This window comes from Oryx dammah, unplaced genomic scaffold, assembly GCF_014754425.2.
Source record: "Oryx dammah isolate SB20612 unplaced genomic scaffold, SCBI_Odam_1.1 HiC_scaffold_23, whole genome shotgun sequence".
NCBI classification, from domain to species: Eukaryota; Metazoa; Chordata; class Mammalia; order Artiodactyla; family Bovidae; genus Oryx; species Oryx dammah.
In genome coordinates, this window is record NW_024070207.1 from 66,486,726 (window position 1) to 66,505,261 (window position 18,536).

The window sequence follows — 18,536 nt, forward strand, 5'->3', positions numbered from 1 at the left end:
AGTATATATGAAATGAGAGCATGTGTTCCCAGTCATCAGGGGACAATTTTGGAAGAAAAGACTGTGTGGAGGAAGGTGCTGTATATTTTAGACTCAGTAGTATACAGGGTAGTGTCAAGAGAGTGAGAAAAGAGAGTGGCAGTACAGAGGCCTTACCATGAGATGAAGGGGGCTAAAGTTCATGAGATGATTTACCATTTACAAGGACAGTCATCTCTCCCCATCTCAACCCTGCTTCAGTCATTTGAATTACCCAGACTCCTTTTATAAGATGCAAACACCAAAGTGAGAATTAAAAGCAGTGGGTAGACTTGTCTTAATGTAAATCTGTTCAATATGTTGCTGTCTTGGCAGACATTTATGTCATTTATGTATTGGTTTTGGTCCACAAAGAAGTACTATTTCTGTAAGAGATGGGGAAAGATGTTAAAGGGCCACAAGAAACATAGATAAAGATTTTGGTAAACAATAGCAAACATAAACTGCTGGGCTTTGGGGGTACAGACAGAGATGGAAGATGGTTAATAAGGATGTAAAACCAATGGTATATCCCCATTTCTTCTGAGGATCTTGCTTAGAAGGTCACTAATGACAAAGTTCTTATAATTTTAAACATAGCCTAGGGTTGACCATGCTGGTCATGATGTTAGAAAAGGCAGTGTTTGCTGTCATCACATGGGGAACCAATATACAATGTACTTTATGAAATGCTGACTCTGCTTTCCCTGAGAGTTAGAAGGCATAAGGATGACTAGGAATTCCCTGTGCTGCTATCCTGGGACCACCACTTGTTTTAGTTATTGATCAGTCAGCCACCTCTTTCCAAAATCATCTCACTGTTGTTAGATGATTTTCCCCCCTGACTTTCCGCAGGCCTCCCAGTCATCCTAGGGTATTTCAGCAAGCCTGAAAAGTCCGATTCAAGCATCAACTTGGCAATAAACTGCAAATAAATCAAAGCCAAGTTGGACAAATCAGCTTAACCTTTCAGTTTGATCCCTGAAAAGTCACCCAGGGATTTTCCTTTTGCAACTGTACATTAGTCTTCAGACAACTTCAAAAACAAAGTATTGGAATTGATTTGAGATCAAATATCCTTTAATAAGTTCTTTGCTGAAGGATGGAGGGAAGATAAAAGAAAATTGTCTCTGGATGCCCACAGATAAAGGCAAAGTTCAGGGGTCCCTTTTCTCCATATTCTTGCCAACATTTGTTGTTTCTTGTCTTTTTAATAATAGCCATTCTGACAGATGTGAGGTGGTATCTCATTTTACTTGCATATCCCTGATGATTAGTGATGCTGAGCATCTTTTCATGTGATATGCCTGTTGACCATCTTCCTTGGAAAAATGTCTATTCAGGTCTTCTGCATACCTGAAACTAATATAACATTGTATATCAATTATAATTCACTAAAAAGGGCAAGTTGAATAAATATTTGACCGAAGTATAACTGCTAGATAATTCAAGTGTATTTTATTACATTTAATAAGCACTTAAAATCCAAGTCATAACTACAGTTGAATGATTGCTTTTGCTTTTAAATGTAAAATAAAAGGTAATTTTATATTTAGCTTACATTACATTTTGTTGGTTACATTGTTAATATGACAAAAAAAATTATCATTAGCAAGCTATATTAACTATAAAATTTGAAATTAAAATAAATTGAAATATGGAAAAGTAAACAAAACTAAATATGGAAATTACACAGTAGGAAATTGGTTTATTGATATATGTCAACTTGGTTAATATATTCTATTAAATGATTTGGTGTAATAATCCTAAAATTTCATAATTTTGAGAATCAAGGGCACAAACAAAAGTTCACATATAGTTTATATTTATAAGAAACAGAAGAGAAAGAATACTAAAAGAAACAAAAAGATTATTCATACTTTGATAACTAATTTGATCTTACAATATAACCTAACAACCAAAATTTACCTAACTTAACCTAATTTCATCTAACTTAATCTAATGCCTTACATATTCTATCTATAACCTGTTTTCAGAAGACAATACAATGCCTGATTATTTTTAGGAATTTAGATCGTGAGGAAAAAGTAATGCCATTTTTAAGAACTCTGTTTTATTATTTTTCTATTGTTTTAGCCTTTTATTCAATCAGTTCCTAGTCCAGGCACAGATTTAGTGGTTTTTAAGAGTTACATTATGCTCATGAATTTTCATCTTAATATTTTAGTATTTTTAATCTACATATATGTGGGATTCCCTGGTGGCTCAGATGGTAAAGCATCTGCCCACAATGCAGGAGACCTGGGTTCAATCCCTTGGTCGGGAAGATTCCCTGGAGAAGGAAATGGCAACCCACTCCAGTATTCTTGCCTAGAAAATTCCATGGATGGAGGAGCCTGGTGGGCTACAGTCCATGGGATCACAAAGAGTCCGACATGACTGAGTAACTTCACATATCTGAAAGACAAAGGTTAATAAGAGTTTTAACAATTAGCTTACCACTTTAAAAGTTTTAATTTTTTGTCATTATTTTATGGTTTTTAATCTTTTTTAAATCACTTCCTGGTGCAAGTTCAGCAACTTACAAAATGTGTTTCTGAAATTTTTACTTAAGAAGTCTTAGCATTTTAAAATTATCACATTTCTAAATAATTTTTAAAAATGATTAAAACATATTTTAAGAATATTTTGGTTTTGTTTTGCAGTGCTTCGATTATGTGTGTATTTGTGTGTAGTATGTATGCAGGATATTTATTTTCACTACTACTTACCTGAGCACAGATCTTTCAAGCTACATCATGCTCAGAAGTTTTGTTTAAGGTTTTAATATTCTTAAATCTATACTTCATTCAATAAATGGTAAGAGATTCTAAAGATGTTTTTGCTGCTTTTGTTGTTTAAGTTGGTTACAAAAAGTTTCTTTGTATATAGTTTGAAATATTGATTTTAATTGCTCCTGAAGCAGATGCCAGTTTAGTAACTTCCTAGTTGCATTTTAATTCAAAGCATCATAATAAAGTTACAGTATCTTTTAAGTTTTAAAAATGCTCAGAAAAGAAAAGCTATAAGTTTTTTTGTGTGTGTTGTTGTTGTTTTCTAAGGAGTTATTTTGCTTTTATTTTTTTCCAATTAGGTCCTGACTTGGGCACAAATGTAGTGGATTTCTACTTGTACTCTAAAATTTTATACAAATAATACAGTAATTTAAAATTTACATATACTCAAATAATAAATAAAATATTAATGCAAGTGTTAGGAATATTTTGTGGTTTTTATTGTTTTACAGTTTTTCTTTTTGTGTGTGTTTGTTTGCATTGGTTTAGTTTGGTTTGTGTATTTTTTTTTCAATATATTCCCAACCTGGGCACAAATTCAGCAGCTCTCTGGCTACATTGTACTTCAAAATTAATATGAAAGCATAAGTAATTTACAGATCTCTGCTCCCTCACTCAAAAAATGATTGATGCAAGTTTTAAGAAAGTTTTTTGTTTTATTATTATATTTTTGTTATACTTTTGTCTCTTTTGTTTTTTCAATTTGCTTCTGACCTGGGCACAAATGCAACAGCTTTATGGTTGCACTGTGCTTCAAAATTTCACATATGGAATATTTATAAAAATTAGTCTCCCAAAAGAAAAATAATTGAAAATTCTTAGAGAAAATGTTAATTTCTCTTAGTTTTTTATGAACATTTGTTGTTTTATGTGATTTTCCATTTTGCCCTGTTTGGGGCACATACTTAGCAGCTCTCTGGATTTGACATTTCATATAAACAATTTAACATAGTATAAAAAAGGAAAAGTTTTTAAAAGCTGACACTGCTGGTAACTGCAAATATGTAAATCCAGTTAATTTTCCATTTCTTCCCAGCAATATTCATACAAACACAACTTATGTTTTTGCTTTTAAATTATATACAATACATTATACTAACTTTTTAAAATTTGATATTTTTATTAATAATATTAAACTAAAGTATATTATTGTACTAAAAAACTCAATGACAATTCAAAAAGCAAAAAAAGACTAGTATATGTCAGTAGTAACACAAAAGGTTGTTTAAAAAAAAAAAAACCTGAATTTGTTCTATATTTATAGGCCCAAACTAATTACCAAATATTGGAATGGAAATATATTTTTTCAAAGTTTTTAAGTAACCTCTATATCACTGAAGTCAAGGCTACTGTTGACTTATATAATGTGGTACAATGAATTTCCAACCCAGAAGAAGAGTTTGGCAATTCCTTTTGGCTGTTGTAATTAGATGTGACCTATAATTATTGAACAAAACAATATATGTATTACAATAAACATTCAAATAAAAGTATCTGACTATATTCAGTACATTAATCTATTCTCAATATCATTAGCTTCAAATTTTTTATTCAAAGCATAGGAAAATCATAGAAGAAACTATATCTGGACCTAAAGAGACTTCTTGTACCTAGAAGGTGGATTCTAGCATTAATTCACCACCATTATGTGTTGTTTGATCACTAACTTCCTCTTGAATAGCTGGAAGGGAAGGCTTTGTGGTCAGAGGTGTTTCAGTCTTAAACAGAGACTCCATCTTGATATGGGTATTGATATAGAAGGACTTCTGAAAGGACTCAAGGGTGAAGTAATAGATGAAAGGGTCAAAGCAACAGTTTAGAGTTGCAAGGCACAAGGTGATTGGATACATAATCTTTGCAAATCTTTCCAACAAGCAATTGGTAATGGCTTGGGAGCGCACCAGGGCATACAGGAAGAGAACAGAGTTATAGGGTACAAAGCATACCACAAAGACTGCCATATGCACTGTGATCATCTTCAGCACTTTTTTCTTATTAGTCCCAATTTGAGACAATGTAGCAGGCTTACGGAGGGTTTTTAGCACCACAGAAGAGCAAGAGACATTCAGTATCAAAGGAATGATAAAACCAACAACTTCAATAAATATAGTTATCTTGGACAGATATGTCTTCCATACACGTTTGGAGAAGCCCTCAAAGCAGGTGGTGGTTGCATTGTTGACATTAGTGGTGGAGAATAAAGAGGCTGAAATACCACCACTGAGGACTAGGATCCAGACTCCAGCACACACAATGGCAGAATTCCTCCTGGTCCTAATGGTACGGGATCGGAAGGGATAGACAATGGCCAGGAAACGATCCACGCTAATACAGGTAAGGAAGAGCATGCTCCCATAGATGTTGGTTAGGAATGCAGTCCCAGAGATCTTGCAGAGGGTATCACCAAAAGGCCAGTGGCGGTTGAAATTGTAAAATATTTTGAAAGGTAGAGTGCAGACAAAGAGCAAATCAGAGAGGGCCAGATTGGTGATGAAAATAGCCGTCTCACTTCTCATTTTCATGCGGAAGCAGAAGACGAACAGAGAGGCACTGTTGGTTATCAAACCCAGGATGAATACAACACTGTAGACAGCACCATTCAGATTATACTTGAAAGAATCATCAACAATGCAAGTATTATTGGCAGTAGAATTGCCCAACCTGGGTCTGAGGTTTGAATTTAAATCTTGGAATTGGAAGTCAATGAATCTTCTGTCACCCATGGACTTTTATTCAGGAGGCCTGCAGGCTGCAGGGTTCAGCACTCTGAGACTAAAGACTGGTAGGAAATGTTTTCCTCCTATGGGAAATAAGATTAAATGAGTCATCAAATCTACCTTCAATCCATTTTTGTGGAGTAAAAGATATTCTGTTCACACAGACTGGAAATAACATGCACATTCAGTTTGGTTTAACAAGTACCTTTTGAATACCTACCATATATTAAAAGGTACTGCAAGAGTATCTTGCAGGAACAGGAGGGACCACACTCAAGACAGTAAGCACAATACTGTAGCATTGCAATTCACAGGAATAAGGTATTTGTTCCTTTGCAGCCCTAGGCTAGCAGGGATAGGAATACGGAGACTCTGATAGTCAAAACAATGCTAACACTTGGAAATTTGTATAATTTTTTAACTTCTAAAACATGTTTTATTTGATTCCCACAAGAACACCATAAGATAGGCAAGGCAGGAATTTATCACCATGTTGCAAAAGCAGAAACTGAGGCTTATATAATTTAGAAATACAATGTCAGAATTGGAAGAACATGTAAATGGTATAGTCAGAACCAGAATTCAGGTGTTCTTTTTAAATTCCTAACCAGAGGATTATTAAGCTTCTCTAAATTATATTGTCTACTCTCTGGTATTACTAAACTTCATTGTTGAGTGTTAGTTCTACTGCACAAGACTAAAGGTAGATATGGGACCTCCAGGAAAACCTCTTTTAAAAGTTATAACTAAACTCCTGAATTAAAATGTTTATTCACCTTTTCTTCTAAAATACAGGTTCAGAGAGCAGGAATTCCTGAGTACATTAAAGCTTCTGGCTGAAACTTTTTTCACTCCACTACAATGCCTTTATAGAGAGAGAATTCAAACAACAATCGCAGTGTTTCTCTCCTTTAGATTGTGGTCCCTTATCAAGGTTCTTTCATGCCATACCCTGAGCCTTGGATATTGTCCTACTCCCTCTCCCATTGCCCATTCCATGAGTTACATTCATGCTTTTAGCTTTTAAAATGGGCCAGGTCAATAAAGCCTTTTCTGGCTAAATACAAGTGAAATATGAAAGGTAGGTTTGAGTTGAACAGCCATTCTTGTACGTGTGGAGGTCACTGACTAATTATCTTTGTTGGATATCTGAACCAATATCGTTCAAAGGTGCATATGGAAATCTTAATAACATGCTCCTAGGTCAACAGCTGCCTTTGGAGGACTGTCTTCTGAATGCTCTATAATGCACTATGAATAAGCTGCAGCTGAATGAATTCTTTTCAATGAAGAGGATATGGAGTGAAAGTAGTCTTTATTCCTGACATACCCAGTAATGAGTTTGCACATGATTATATTTTAAAATGTGAAAGCCATTTCTCTGAATTGATTCCTCCTTATGTCACTCTTTCTTTCCAACTCCTGGAACAGGTCACAGGGCCTCATATATAACAGAAAAGGGAGTGGCAGGAGGAACCTGCCAGAGATATAGAGGTCTGAAGTCACTTCAACCAGTGTTGGCCTGAGGGAAGAAAACATGATTTGAGAGAAGAAAAAAAAATTCACTCACTGTAGTGCCTAGAATGAGAGTTGACTTTGGAGAAAACAGAGTGCAAAAAATTATTGGCATTTTTAATAGCTAAAGTTTAAAGTTAAAATTGGAAGTGTGCTGTTTCTGAATTCTCATTTCACGAGCTTTATAGAGTGCCTCCCCTGAGTCTAACACTTCTGTAAGGTCATATTCCTTCTTGGCCATTTCATCTCATATGAAATGGCTCAACTCAAAAGCCAGCTCAACTTTTGCCAGAAGGGACCTTGATATATGAAAGCAGGGTATAGTAAGAATCTTGACAAAGTAAGGTCTAGGAGGAAAAAAAAAGCCAGACAAGGAAGAAATAAAAATAGATGGGGAGAGCAGAAGAGGAGATAGCAAAGAAAGAAAGTAGCAGAGAAAGAAAAATAGAAGAACTGAGAGAAAAGGAAGAATAGAACACACAAAAAAGAAGACCTTGTTGGAGAGGTCACTATTTCCATCTAATTTGTATTAAGGGCTCAGAAGATAATTACTCTAATTCCATCCTCTCTACCTTGCTTCATCTGACTTCTTCCATTTTTCTCAGAAAAAAACAGTACCCAATGACTGCTTAAGGTCAATGAATCTAATCTGAAAAATAAAAACAAAAAGCCAGGAAAAGTTCTGTCAATGGGGTTCAAACCTCACCTTGAGAGCTGTAAATCTAAGTTTCTACAGATTGCTTCACCAAGGGGGTGGCATAAATGAAAACAATGGTAGCTTCTCAACTGTTTAAACCACATTACATACTAGTTTACACCCGACATGCTAACCATTAGTCTGAAAGTCATTTTTTTTATTGCTGAAATAAATCAAAATAGTCAAAAATATCCCTTTAACATAATGATAACCCTGTATGAGAGACAGCAAAAGAGACACAGATGTATAGAACAGTCTTTTGGGCTCTGTGGGAGAGGGAGAGGGTGGGATGATTTGGGAGAATGACATTGAAACATGTATAATATCATATATGAAATGAATCGCCAGTCCAGGTTCAATGCATGATACTGGATGCTTGGGGCTGGTGCACTCAGATGACCCAGAGGGATGGTATGGGGAGGGAGGAGGGAGGGGGGTTCAGGATGGGGAACACGTGTATACCTGTGGCAGATTCATGTTGATGTATGGCAAACCAATACAATATTGTAAAGTAGTAATTAACCTCCAATTAAAATAAATAAATTTATTTTTTTTAAATCACATAATCTAAAGAAATTATGAGACTGAAAAAACCCCTAACATTAAAATCAAGCCTCATTCACTATGATCTGCTTGTATTTGCCTTCTACAATAAGTACTGTCAATAAATTTTATTTGGAAAATGCTTTTATAATAGAAGACTTTCTATATTTGCTCAGAGTCCCTCCAGTCTGCCCGCTGGTGATCCCCTTACAGAATATACTTCTAGCTCACTGGCTCTGTATTATTTTGTACTTCCCAAGATGGCATGTTTCAAATAGCTGAGCTTTGCTCCCCAGTTTTCTATTCAGTTTTATATCTCTCAGAACATATACACTATATCCACAGCAGACAGTCTGCAAATGCCTGGCATTTCTGTTCTTCTGCTTTGCATAACCAAATTCTGTGGGAGAGAAAGGACCAAAGACAATAAGATATTACAGTCCCAATCCTGAAGAGAGAGCATGGGAAAACTGTCACTAAGGCCCTATTCACAGCTTTCCCTTACTCAAACACACAGCACCTTTTGCTGTCTGGCAGAGAGGGTGTGGTGCTGGGATTTAACATAGCACTGGAAGCAAGGAGTTCTATTTCTGATTCAGACATTGGTTCTCTCTGTAACTTGGCTATACAGTTTCTCTTCCTTGTATAAACATTAACTCTGAGCCTCACAGCTGAGGCTAGGAAGATTCAACAGGGTTTGTGAGTAGCTTTATGAGCTTGCCCAGCATTCAATCCTACCTAACCACAAAGAAATATTACAGGAGTTTTTTCATTCTCCTTCATCTAGCACAGCTGGACACCTATGTCTCTGTCTTTCTTGGTATGCCGAACTTCATATTAGTAACACATCTTCCTCCTAACACCTCCTAACACTCTACTTCAGAAATCTTACCTTGAATTTTGACCTTAACTACACAATTTTATCATAACAGGACAATCCAGGAATGTGTACCAAAAGGAATATCTTCCCACTGAGCTATGGTTTAAAAAAATCAGAGAGGCATTTGACTCTTAAAACTAATTCTGAAGAAAAAATCAATGAAAAAGAGAAACAAGATCTCTTTTCTGACTGGCTTTCCTTTCTTTCCACTGAAATAACCAGTGCTTTTTTTAACCACTAGATTTTCCTAAATGGCTAACATATTGTGTACTGAATGGAAGCAAAGGGACAACACTTGAGCTTCAGATGAGATGAAGAAGAAAAAAAATTAGACTGATACAGTTAATTACATCTTTGACTGTAAGTAGCATTAGACTATTATCTTATGAGGACCTTTACAGCCAATTATTCTAAATTAATCACCTAGGGGTTCAGAGTGCTGAGTGGATGTATTTTCAGTGACAACAAGCAGGAAACAAGTCACCTGGAGGCTGGCCAAAAAGAAATCTGACCTTCATGAATTTTTAACTTTGACCTACACATATGGAGCCAGTTCAGACAGTTCACAGAAGTGTTCACAATGTTTTTCCTTTATAAAAAATTTCTAATGATAACGAAATATAACATGCTTGGGGTCTTTGGGGCTACTGGAGGAAGTAGAGTTAGCCCTTTTTTCCTGTAAAGATGAATATCTAAATCACTTTACTAAGTGCTAAATTTTCAGATGATATATTGAAAACAAAGGTCTAATTTCTGGCATATTCCCAGTAGCCCAGAAAGGCTGACTTGCTTTTGTTCCTTACAGAAGACAATCCGAAATTCAGGGAGACAAGGCCTTAAAGGAAGAGAATACTCAATTTTCCTAGCTTGGCTCCCTTTTTAATGAGCTTGGGTCAGATCAGAATGCCTCTGATCCCCAGAGTCATTTCCTCTTTCTACTCTGGTCGAAGCTTAGGAACACTGCCACAATAGTTTTCAGAGGAAGCTGAAACTTATTGGGTCTTTGTCTATAAATATTTAGCAGTGACACAAACTAAAAAATACAAAAATATTGCAAAAATATAGATTAAAACTATCCCACTGGAGTAATAGGGAATACGTCCAGATTGCTGTTCCTCAGACGAGTGGCTGCTAACAGAGAAGACTCCTTAAGGAAATCTTCTAGGCCAAGTCACAAGCACAGGTCACAATCAAACACATGGTTCCAATTGATGTTTCTGTGCACTGGTTACTGTTTCATAATAGTTTTCAAAACACAACCTAGCCATATAAAATTACATATGGAAGAAACCATTGGTAAATGTTTCTCTCCATAACTGAGCTGGGAAATTCATCTATACCAGGTTTCATCTCAAACAAGCCTGTGTCAAACGTTTAGATTAATAAGCCTTATTTATTTTATTTTTATCCTCATTTATTGTTTATACAAGAAATATCCTTTTGAAGAAATCTCTATGTTAAATTTGGTTCACACTAAGATTGTTATGACTGTTTTGTCCTCCTGCTTTATTTGAAATGAGCAGGAAATTGACATATATCCTGATCTGAGCAGTGCTATCCTTAGTGATTTGTCCTCCTGCTTTATTTGAAATGAGCAGGAAATTGACATATATCTTAATCTGAGCAGTCCTATCCTTAGTGATTAACTTAATTTTTTTTTCACCAAAAAATTATTCTAGTCTCTCACTAACTTATCATCTGATAACACAGTCCAATACTTGAAAAATAATGTGGTTTAGTGCTCAACATGATGGCGTCAAAGAGCTCATCATTCCTACTAAAGCAGAATTTTCCTTAGCAGTAAGTTATAGAGTAAGACAACTGTAGAAATTGTTCAACCTAATACTATTAAATTGTCTAGAGTCTTGAAACTTAATATCTGATCTTAGCAGAAGCCCCAGACATTTTGAGGAAATTTTTAGGTGTTCCTAAAAGAACCTATTTCCAAATCCTGTGAGGTTCATAAATGCCAGCTAGGAATCTGACTTTATTTCACATATTTGAACAAGTAAATTAGTTACCAATTTGCATATCAATTCATCTGATATACTTGAATACTGATTCTGATAATATGAACAAAAGTCATGTCTCCCATTACTAAAGGTATATACCAGTGGCAGAGAAGGCTTAAACCAAAAAATCAATATTTTTCCACCCCAAATCTGCCTGGATTACAATAAACAAATACAATTCTTCCATACATTCTGGATTTTTTAAATCATATAATCTGTAATAAACTGGAAACACTGGTTAGAAAAAAAAGTTGGAGAATAAAATTAAGAATTTTAGAGAGAGTTATTACCAGGACAATGGTACTCACCACATTAGTTCAAACCAAATTCTGGCACCAATTTTATCCAAGACTTGGTTGATCAATGAACTTTCTGGAGGTACTATGGTTAGAGATTTCCTCCAGTGGATGCTGTGAAATAGAAATGATCACAATAGCATATCATGGAAAGAACTTTTCAATAAAGTTTATACCAAAATCATAAGGTAAAAAAATTGATTATATGATACGCTGCTGCTGCTAAGTCTCTTCAGTCGTATCTGATGCTGTGCAACCCCATAGATGGCAGCCCACCAAGCTCCACCGTCCCCGGGATTCTCCAGGTAAGAACACTGGAGTGGGTTGCCATTTCCTCCTCCAATGCATGAAAATGAAAAGTGAAAGTGAAGTCTCTCAGTCGTTCAGACTCTTTGTGACCCCATGGACTATAGCCTACTGGGCTCCTCCATCCACGGGATTTTCCAGGCAAGAGTACTGGAGTGGATTGCCACTCACTGTCTTCTCCAATTATACAATATAAATCAGAGTAAATGAGAGCCAACACATTTAAAAATGGTATATAAATGCTTTCGATTTCATTATTACAGAGTTGCTGATAACATTGTATTTTTAAACTTGTTACTGCTATGTCATATTTTATTAGTTATATTAACACACATGAAGTCCATGAGTTTATGTAACTTATAATCATTTAAGGATAACTAGTGACAAAAGGCATAAAATACTTCTTCCACTTTGTAAGGTAATTGTTTGTGTTGTTGTTATTCAGTCACTAAGATGTGTCTGACTCTTTGTGACCCCATGGACTACAGCACCCCAGGCTCCCCTGTCCTTCACTATTTTCTGGAGTTTACTCAGATTACCTTATATTAAAAATAATTGAACAAAGGAGATTTCTTTATTTTGATTGAAGTTGTATCAGTTCTTTGGGTTTTGTTGTTGTTGTTGTTTTTCTGCTTTCTTTTTCCCTTGCAATGACTATTATTATTGAGCAAGAGCCTTGATAGGGGAAGAGAAAAGAAGACTGGAACAACTTGTGGAGACCTTACTGCCTTGTCTCTAACCTGCATCCCTAGTCCTGCTGGATTTCTTCCTTCGCTGAACTGTAGTCATATGAGCAAGTCTTCAATTACTAGATATTAGCACACTGACAGTCACCGCTGCCTCTACTAGGATGTCCTAGGCCAACCTAACATAGCATGTCTGTAACATCTTCAAATCACAATTATACCTAAAATAACTGTATAGAATCAGAAATATTCTGCAATGGTATTCTTACAAGTAGCACTTACTGCCTGTAAAGTGGCAAACTTATACTATCATCACATCTCACTCCCTTCTGAAGGTGGCCTAAACAAAACAATGCTATGCTTGAACTTTCCTGAAATAATTTTTCTCTAATCTAAAGGAATCAAAACTTAAAAATAAAATCATGAGACAATTTTAAATATATTTGAGATCACCTTAACATTAAGGAGAATCGATTTTCACACTCCTCCAGAGACCAGTGTTCCTAGAAAGAAATTAATATTATTTTATTGGTTTATCTTAAAGAAAGAACCATTAACATTTCTTTTATGGCTTTCACAATTGACACAGATTATAAAGAAGAAACTTCTTTTGGTTTAGAATCAAAGAAAACTAAGAAGTTCAAATACCTAGAAGTTTTCGTACTTGGTATTAATTCAATGTAGCCACATCCAGCCCCATCACTAGCTAACTGTGTGAGAACAAGTCACAGGGCCCTTCTGGTCCTCAGTTTCTCATTTTCCTCCATCTTTGCCTTGATTATTAGCAGCCTTCAACTGGCGTCATGGCAGTGTGACTTTACTGGCTGTTCCCTCCTATCGGTTGTTTTCACCGGCTCCCATTTGTCACTGCAAATAAAAATTGTAATCCCTCAAAGTCTGAGATAAGGGGAATTAATTTTTATTAGACTCAGTAAAACTACTGCTAATTTATTTTATTTTTAATTGAGGTATAATTGACATATTATTAGTTTAAAGGGTATATTATAATGATGATTTGATTGATATTTGTATGCATTGTGAAATGATCATCACGGTAAGTCTAGTCAATATCCATTACCATACATAGTTTAGATTTAACATCAGAAGTAAATATTATTAATTTTTATCAGAACCTGAGAATCACAGATCAAGCTGGCATTTATATGGTAAAGTCTCCCTTATACCCTCATTTTCCTCCTCTTCTTTCCTCATGCTCATATCAGCTCTAATTGTCTAGGTCTTAATCCTTGACCTATTCTACATGTTCCTCAGTCACCTCTCTTCAAAATATAAGATTATTGAAATACTCCAGAACATAACTCTAAGGAATCAGTAGACTACTTATCCTATGCTTTGCTCTAATAACCAATCATTTATCTACTAAAAGTGGGACTGGATAACCCATGGTAGGTGAATTCCTATTAAGCTCCCAATTTTTAGTACTAATATTCACAAGTACATTATTATGCCTCCTCCTCTCCCTTAAAAAGGCCAAGAGTAGACTATACCCAATGACCATATAGACAGAAAAAAGGCAACTACACAATTAATCTTTGACCACACCACAGTAAGGGCAACAATTTTCATTACAGTTTCTGTCAGATGGAATTGAATAAATTAAGCTTTAGCTAAACTTAGCCTATCTCTGTAAGTCATATTCCTAGTCCTCTTTTTAACTTTTGTGAGTATACATTCAGAAAGACTGGTCTGCTTGTTCCAATAGGGCTTTCATTTGCATCTCCGATTAGCAGGAGATGCTTTAGAGTATAGCCGCCATCAAGTGTCTTAGCTGAACTCATCTTTTTCAGCAGGAGCACATTTCATCTGTGACAAGGCAAAATAATTTACAGTCTATGTTGATGGGATATGTTATTTGAAATTCTGTTCTGAAAAATAAACTTTTCAAAGCCACTGAATAATTTGGAGCTTAGGTTGTTATTGCTGTCTTCTTCATATTAGCTAAGGAAAAAGAAAGTTGGTATAATTTGGTAAGGTAGCAAAGTGAACAACCCAACTAAGCTCTGAAATATTTTAATCTTAGAATTTGTCTGGTCCTTTCCATAGTGGAATAATAAATTACAGTGCTCAATTTCCTAAAACAAAGTAACTAAAATATAATATTTATCAATTCAACAAAATCTTGTAAGTAAAACAAAAATCTTAAAAATATTCAGGATATACAAGAAGAGAATTTTAAATGTTACATTATTGCATTTGTTTGGAAAATGGTAATTAATTTCACATATAAGAACAAATTCCATTTATGCCAGAATTAATTTTTAATTAAACTGTGTTTCTTCCTTTATGGATTATTCATGAATTATTCAATAAAGCAAATGTCACATTCTCCACAAATCAATTAGGCATCAAAGGCATGCTGCCGTATAGTTTTACTAGAAGAAACCTCATCATAATAGAAGCCACATTAGCTCACAATCAATTGCAAACCAAAGAAATATAAAGCTAGCCAAAGAAATTTATAAATTCCTTTACTCTGTGATTTTAAATCAGCTTTTTAGGACAACTGCGTTAACATGAAACAGCCTGAAAATATTGTATCTCTTCCACTAAAACAGTATTATTGCCAAAACAATAGAAAATCCTCTTTTGTAACCATTCAACATGAAGATCCCTGTTCAGCACTTCAGCGTTGTAATCTAATTTCTTTCCCCAAACCCTCAAAGCCTCAGTGCTTCCACTGAAGTTTGTTATGCCACCCCCCACCCCCAAACGCCCGAATCAAATCTTTCTCAAAGAGACTTACCCCAAGAAAGAGTGTGCTAGATGAGAGAGTGTGCTCATGCCTGTAGACAATTAGCTAATAAACATGTAAACGGTAAACTCGCACTTTAGAAGTGCATATTTTGATCTATTATTATTTTTTACAGGGAAAGTTTATCCCAGCCCAAAGTAACAGACTCTGGCTGCTGAAGCTTCTTACAGCAAACTGCTCCTTCTGAAAATGTGAGCTTATTTACATTTATCTCTTTCCCTTTGTTAAGGAACGGCCCTCTTGAATGCTGTAGCTGGCATGCCTTTAAAACCGAGACACAAGAAAAGGCCCAAAGTCCGGGCCTGAGCGGAGGGCCTGGGGAACTCTTGGGGGTCTCAATAGGAAATGCTTTTCATTGGATAAGAAGGCATTATTAGGAGCCAAGATCCCGCCCAATCCTCTGTGCTCCACGGTTCCCTCAGTCACCAATCACTGGACTGAAGAAGTTTTTCCTTAAAGAGCATTGCCCAGGAAAAGCAGTTTTCACAGTCAAGAACTGGCGGCTTAAGTGCCACTTCACAATATAAAAAAAATGTCTTCCCTGGGCAATAAATCCTCTGAGAAATCCTGTGTGCCTGTCTTTGCTGCAGGACTGCTATCTTCTCCCATCCCCTTACAATTCTAATGAGGAGGATGAGATGAAACTCCAAACTGGGAGGAGTGTTTCACTTTTGAGCAGCCCATATTTGTTCCAACTTGTTTAAAATAATTGCAATAACAATATTAATAATAATAGGGGCAGGGAAAGGCAAAGTGATTGGTACCATAAATACACTCCTATGCAAAATATACTCCTACCTATGCAAAATAAATCTCCCACCACCACAATAAAATGAAATTTAATACTATACTCACTTACTTAAGCCAGTGAAGTGCCCCTCAGATGGAGATATGCTGGGGTCCCAGAGCTTTAGTACCCACCTTCCATGTACTAGGGAGTGCTCTGTGGCAAAAAGAGGGTCTACACTTTGCTTAAATATCTTCCTGGAAGGACATCTAATTACCATGAGATTTTTCAGAGTTTTGCTAAAAACCAAAATAAATAATACAGATGCAATTTGTTTATAATGGGAACTTATCTTCAATTGTATACCTACTTCCCCCTGGGCAAGTTCTTTTCCTATAGTTTTACCGCCTTGGTTGCTCACACTGGGTTTTTTGTTTTTTTTTTTTTTTCCCCCTTCTTCTCTCCCTCTCTTTGATTTGAATTTGTTGCAGAAATTCATTCACCCATCTGTAACTTCTCACTAATTCTTCCCTTCTGTCAGCTCCCTTCATCCTTCTCTCCTCTATCTCCACTCACTGCCAATGCTACCACCAGCAGCCACCCCTCCCTCTTCTCTGAAATTAAACTCTTGGGCCAGGGATAAGATGCTTTCTTACTATGGGCAAAGCAGTGTTCCTGGAGAACTGAGGGACTCTCTGACTGCTTTAAAACTTTGGTCTATATAATTAAGTTGCTTCCCAAATAAGGCATACTTCATCTTTATTAATTCTGCCTCTTTCTATAGCTCAATTGTGACTTCACTAAGAGTCAAGCTAGCAAGCAAGTGTGAAGCTGATACTAGCCTTATTATTTGTGACTGATTCTAAAAAACTTTCTCTGTTGTTTTCCTTCTCCCCCACTCCCAGTCTCTACTCGTTCTGTTCCCCTCTCCACTTATCTCAGGTATGTCTATTTCTGTCAGTTGCAGAATTGGCTATGTCTCCACAAATGGTCATTCACCCACTCTGAGCCTGTATCAGTCCTTGGCATATTTATCAATCTACAAGAGAAAGACATAGTCACTGTCCTGCAATGCCTCACAGTCTAGCTAGGGACACAAGACACATGAAACGGTGAGATACCAAAGGAAATTTCAAACAAAATATTAAACTCATTATATGGAGAGTAAGTTCTGTAATGGATCAGAGGATGGAGATGAAGTCCCATGGATAAGGCCAGAAGGGTTTCCCAGAAGAAGTGGAATTCAAACTGGACTTTGATAGATAATTGGTGTTTAAATAATCCAAGAAAACAAGGAGAAATATTTTCAGGGGGCCAGATAATAAGTGATCAGATGCAGTAGGTGTAGAATAAGATGAGGGGAAAATGAAACTGGTTTGTGAAGAGGAAAAAAACAAAAAGTATGATAAGAGCTTTTTTGCCAGAGGGCTTAATTGTAGCAACTCAGTGCACCACAATGATTAAAATCAAATTTTAGTCATAGAAAGTGAAAGTGAAAGTCACTCAGTCGTGTCCGACTCTTTGCAACCCCATGGACTAGTCCATGGAATTCCCCAGGCCAGAATACTGGAGTGGGTGGCTTTTCCCTTCTCTAGGGGATCTTCCTAACCCAGGGATTGAACCCAGGTCTCCTGCATTGCAGGCAGATTCTTTACCAACTGAGCCACAAGGAAATTTTAGTCATGGTCACTGTCTATTTGTCCGTATGATCAGCTCATTATCTTTCTCCTTTTTGGATTAATATTCCTAGTCTTTCTACTCATCTGCCTTCATTTCTCCTTAAGGTACCCAAGTATCTTTCTGATTAATCTCTCAAATGACTTCTAGATTATTTACCATTTCACTGGGTCACATGGCCTTCTTGCATCACTCCTTCTCTGAACTCTAGCATAACTGACCTACTTCAGCTTCCTAGAATGATATATGATCCTTCATACCATAGCCCTTTCCACACATTACTCCCCTTGCCTGTAACACTCTCCCTCTCTAGCTTCCCTTTCACCAAGGTAATTCCTACTCCTCCTTCGGAATATATCACAGTAATCATTGTCTTCAGGGAACCTTTCCATATCCCTAGTTCAGGTTACATACAATTATTACATGTTCTTACAACATTGTGGACCTTTGGTTCAGTGTATTCATCACAGGTATAAGTTTATAAGATGTGGCAATGTTTTTTTTTTCACTTGTATGATAATTTGATTATCAGTCTCTCCCAACTGCAAACTCCAAGAAGATAGGGTAAATATCTGCTTAATTCAAAATTAATATTAGTAGTGTTCTCAAAAACTCTTAGGTAGAGCAGCAACATTTCTTGTTTTATTTTCTTATTTTACTCATTAGCTGAAAACCTGTGTCATTTCATCTTTTATAAACAAGTCCACATCAAGGTGTTATTTTACAACAAAGGGTACAAACATATAAATAAAAAGTCCTATTAATAAGAAAATACTAAAGCTTATCCACTACCATCTCCTTTGGCCTGCATCTCAAAATCTTCACTGTGAACATTCTAGTTCTGCTTGCTCTAATATTTGTAAGGTGGAAGGGGGGAAATTAAAGCTTTCCAAG

The 18,536-nt window shown here is 36.0% G+C and overlaps 1 protein-coding gene across 2 annotated transcripts; it reads right to left on the reverse strand.

Moving 5' to 3' along the window:
• Positions 1 to 1,076: 1,076 nt before the first annotated feature.
• On the reverse strand, positions 1,077 to 15,566 carry LPAR4 (lysophosphatidic acid receptor 4). Of its 2 annotated transcripts, XR_005725362.1 has the most exons (5): positions 15,230 to 15,553; positions 12,919 to 12,968; positions 11,486 to 11,587; positions 5,475 to 5,613; positions 1,077 to 1,380 (listed from the first exon to the last, which is right to left on the reverse strand). XR_005725362.1 is itself a non-coding variant. In XM_040265652.1 (4 exons), the coding sequence occupies exon 4, from the start codon at positions 5,534 to 5,536 to the stop codon at positions 4,424 to 4,426; it is 1,113 nt and encodes a 370-aa protein (XP_040121586.1). In that variant the 5' UTR covers positions 5,537 to 5,613; positions 11,486 to 11,587; positions 12,919 to 12,968; positions 15,230 to 15,566; the 3' UTR covers positions 2,123 to 4,423. The 2 variants fall into 2 exon arrangements, 1 of the variants encoding a protein (XP_040121586.1); XM_040265652.1 differs by lacking the exon at positions 1,077 to 1,380 and having other exon boundaries at positions 2,123 to 5,613; positions 15,230 to 15,566.
• Positions 15,567 to 18,536: the final 2,970 nt, after the last annotated feature.

Excerpts from the sequence above, each read along its gene's own strand:
- LPAR4 (XM_040265652.1), bottom strand. The coding sequence starts at position 5,536 with ATGGGTGACAGAAGATTCATTGACTTCCAATTCCAAGATTTAAATTCA.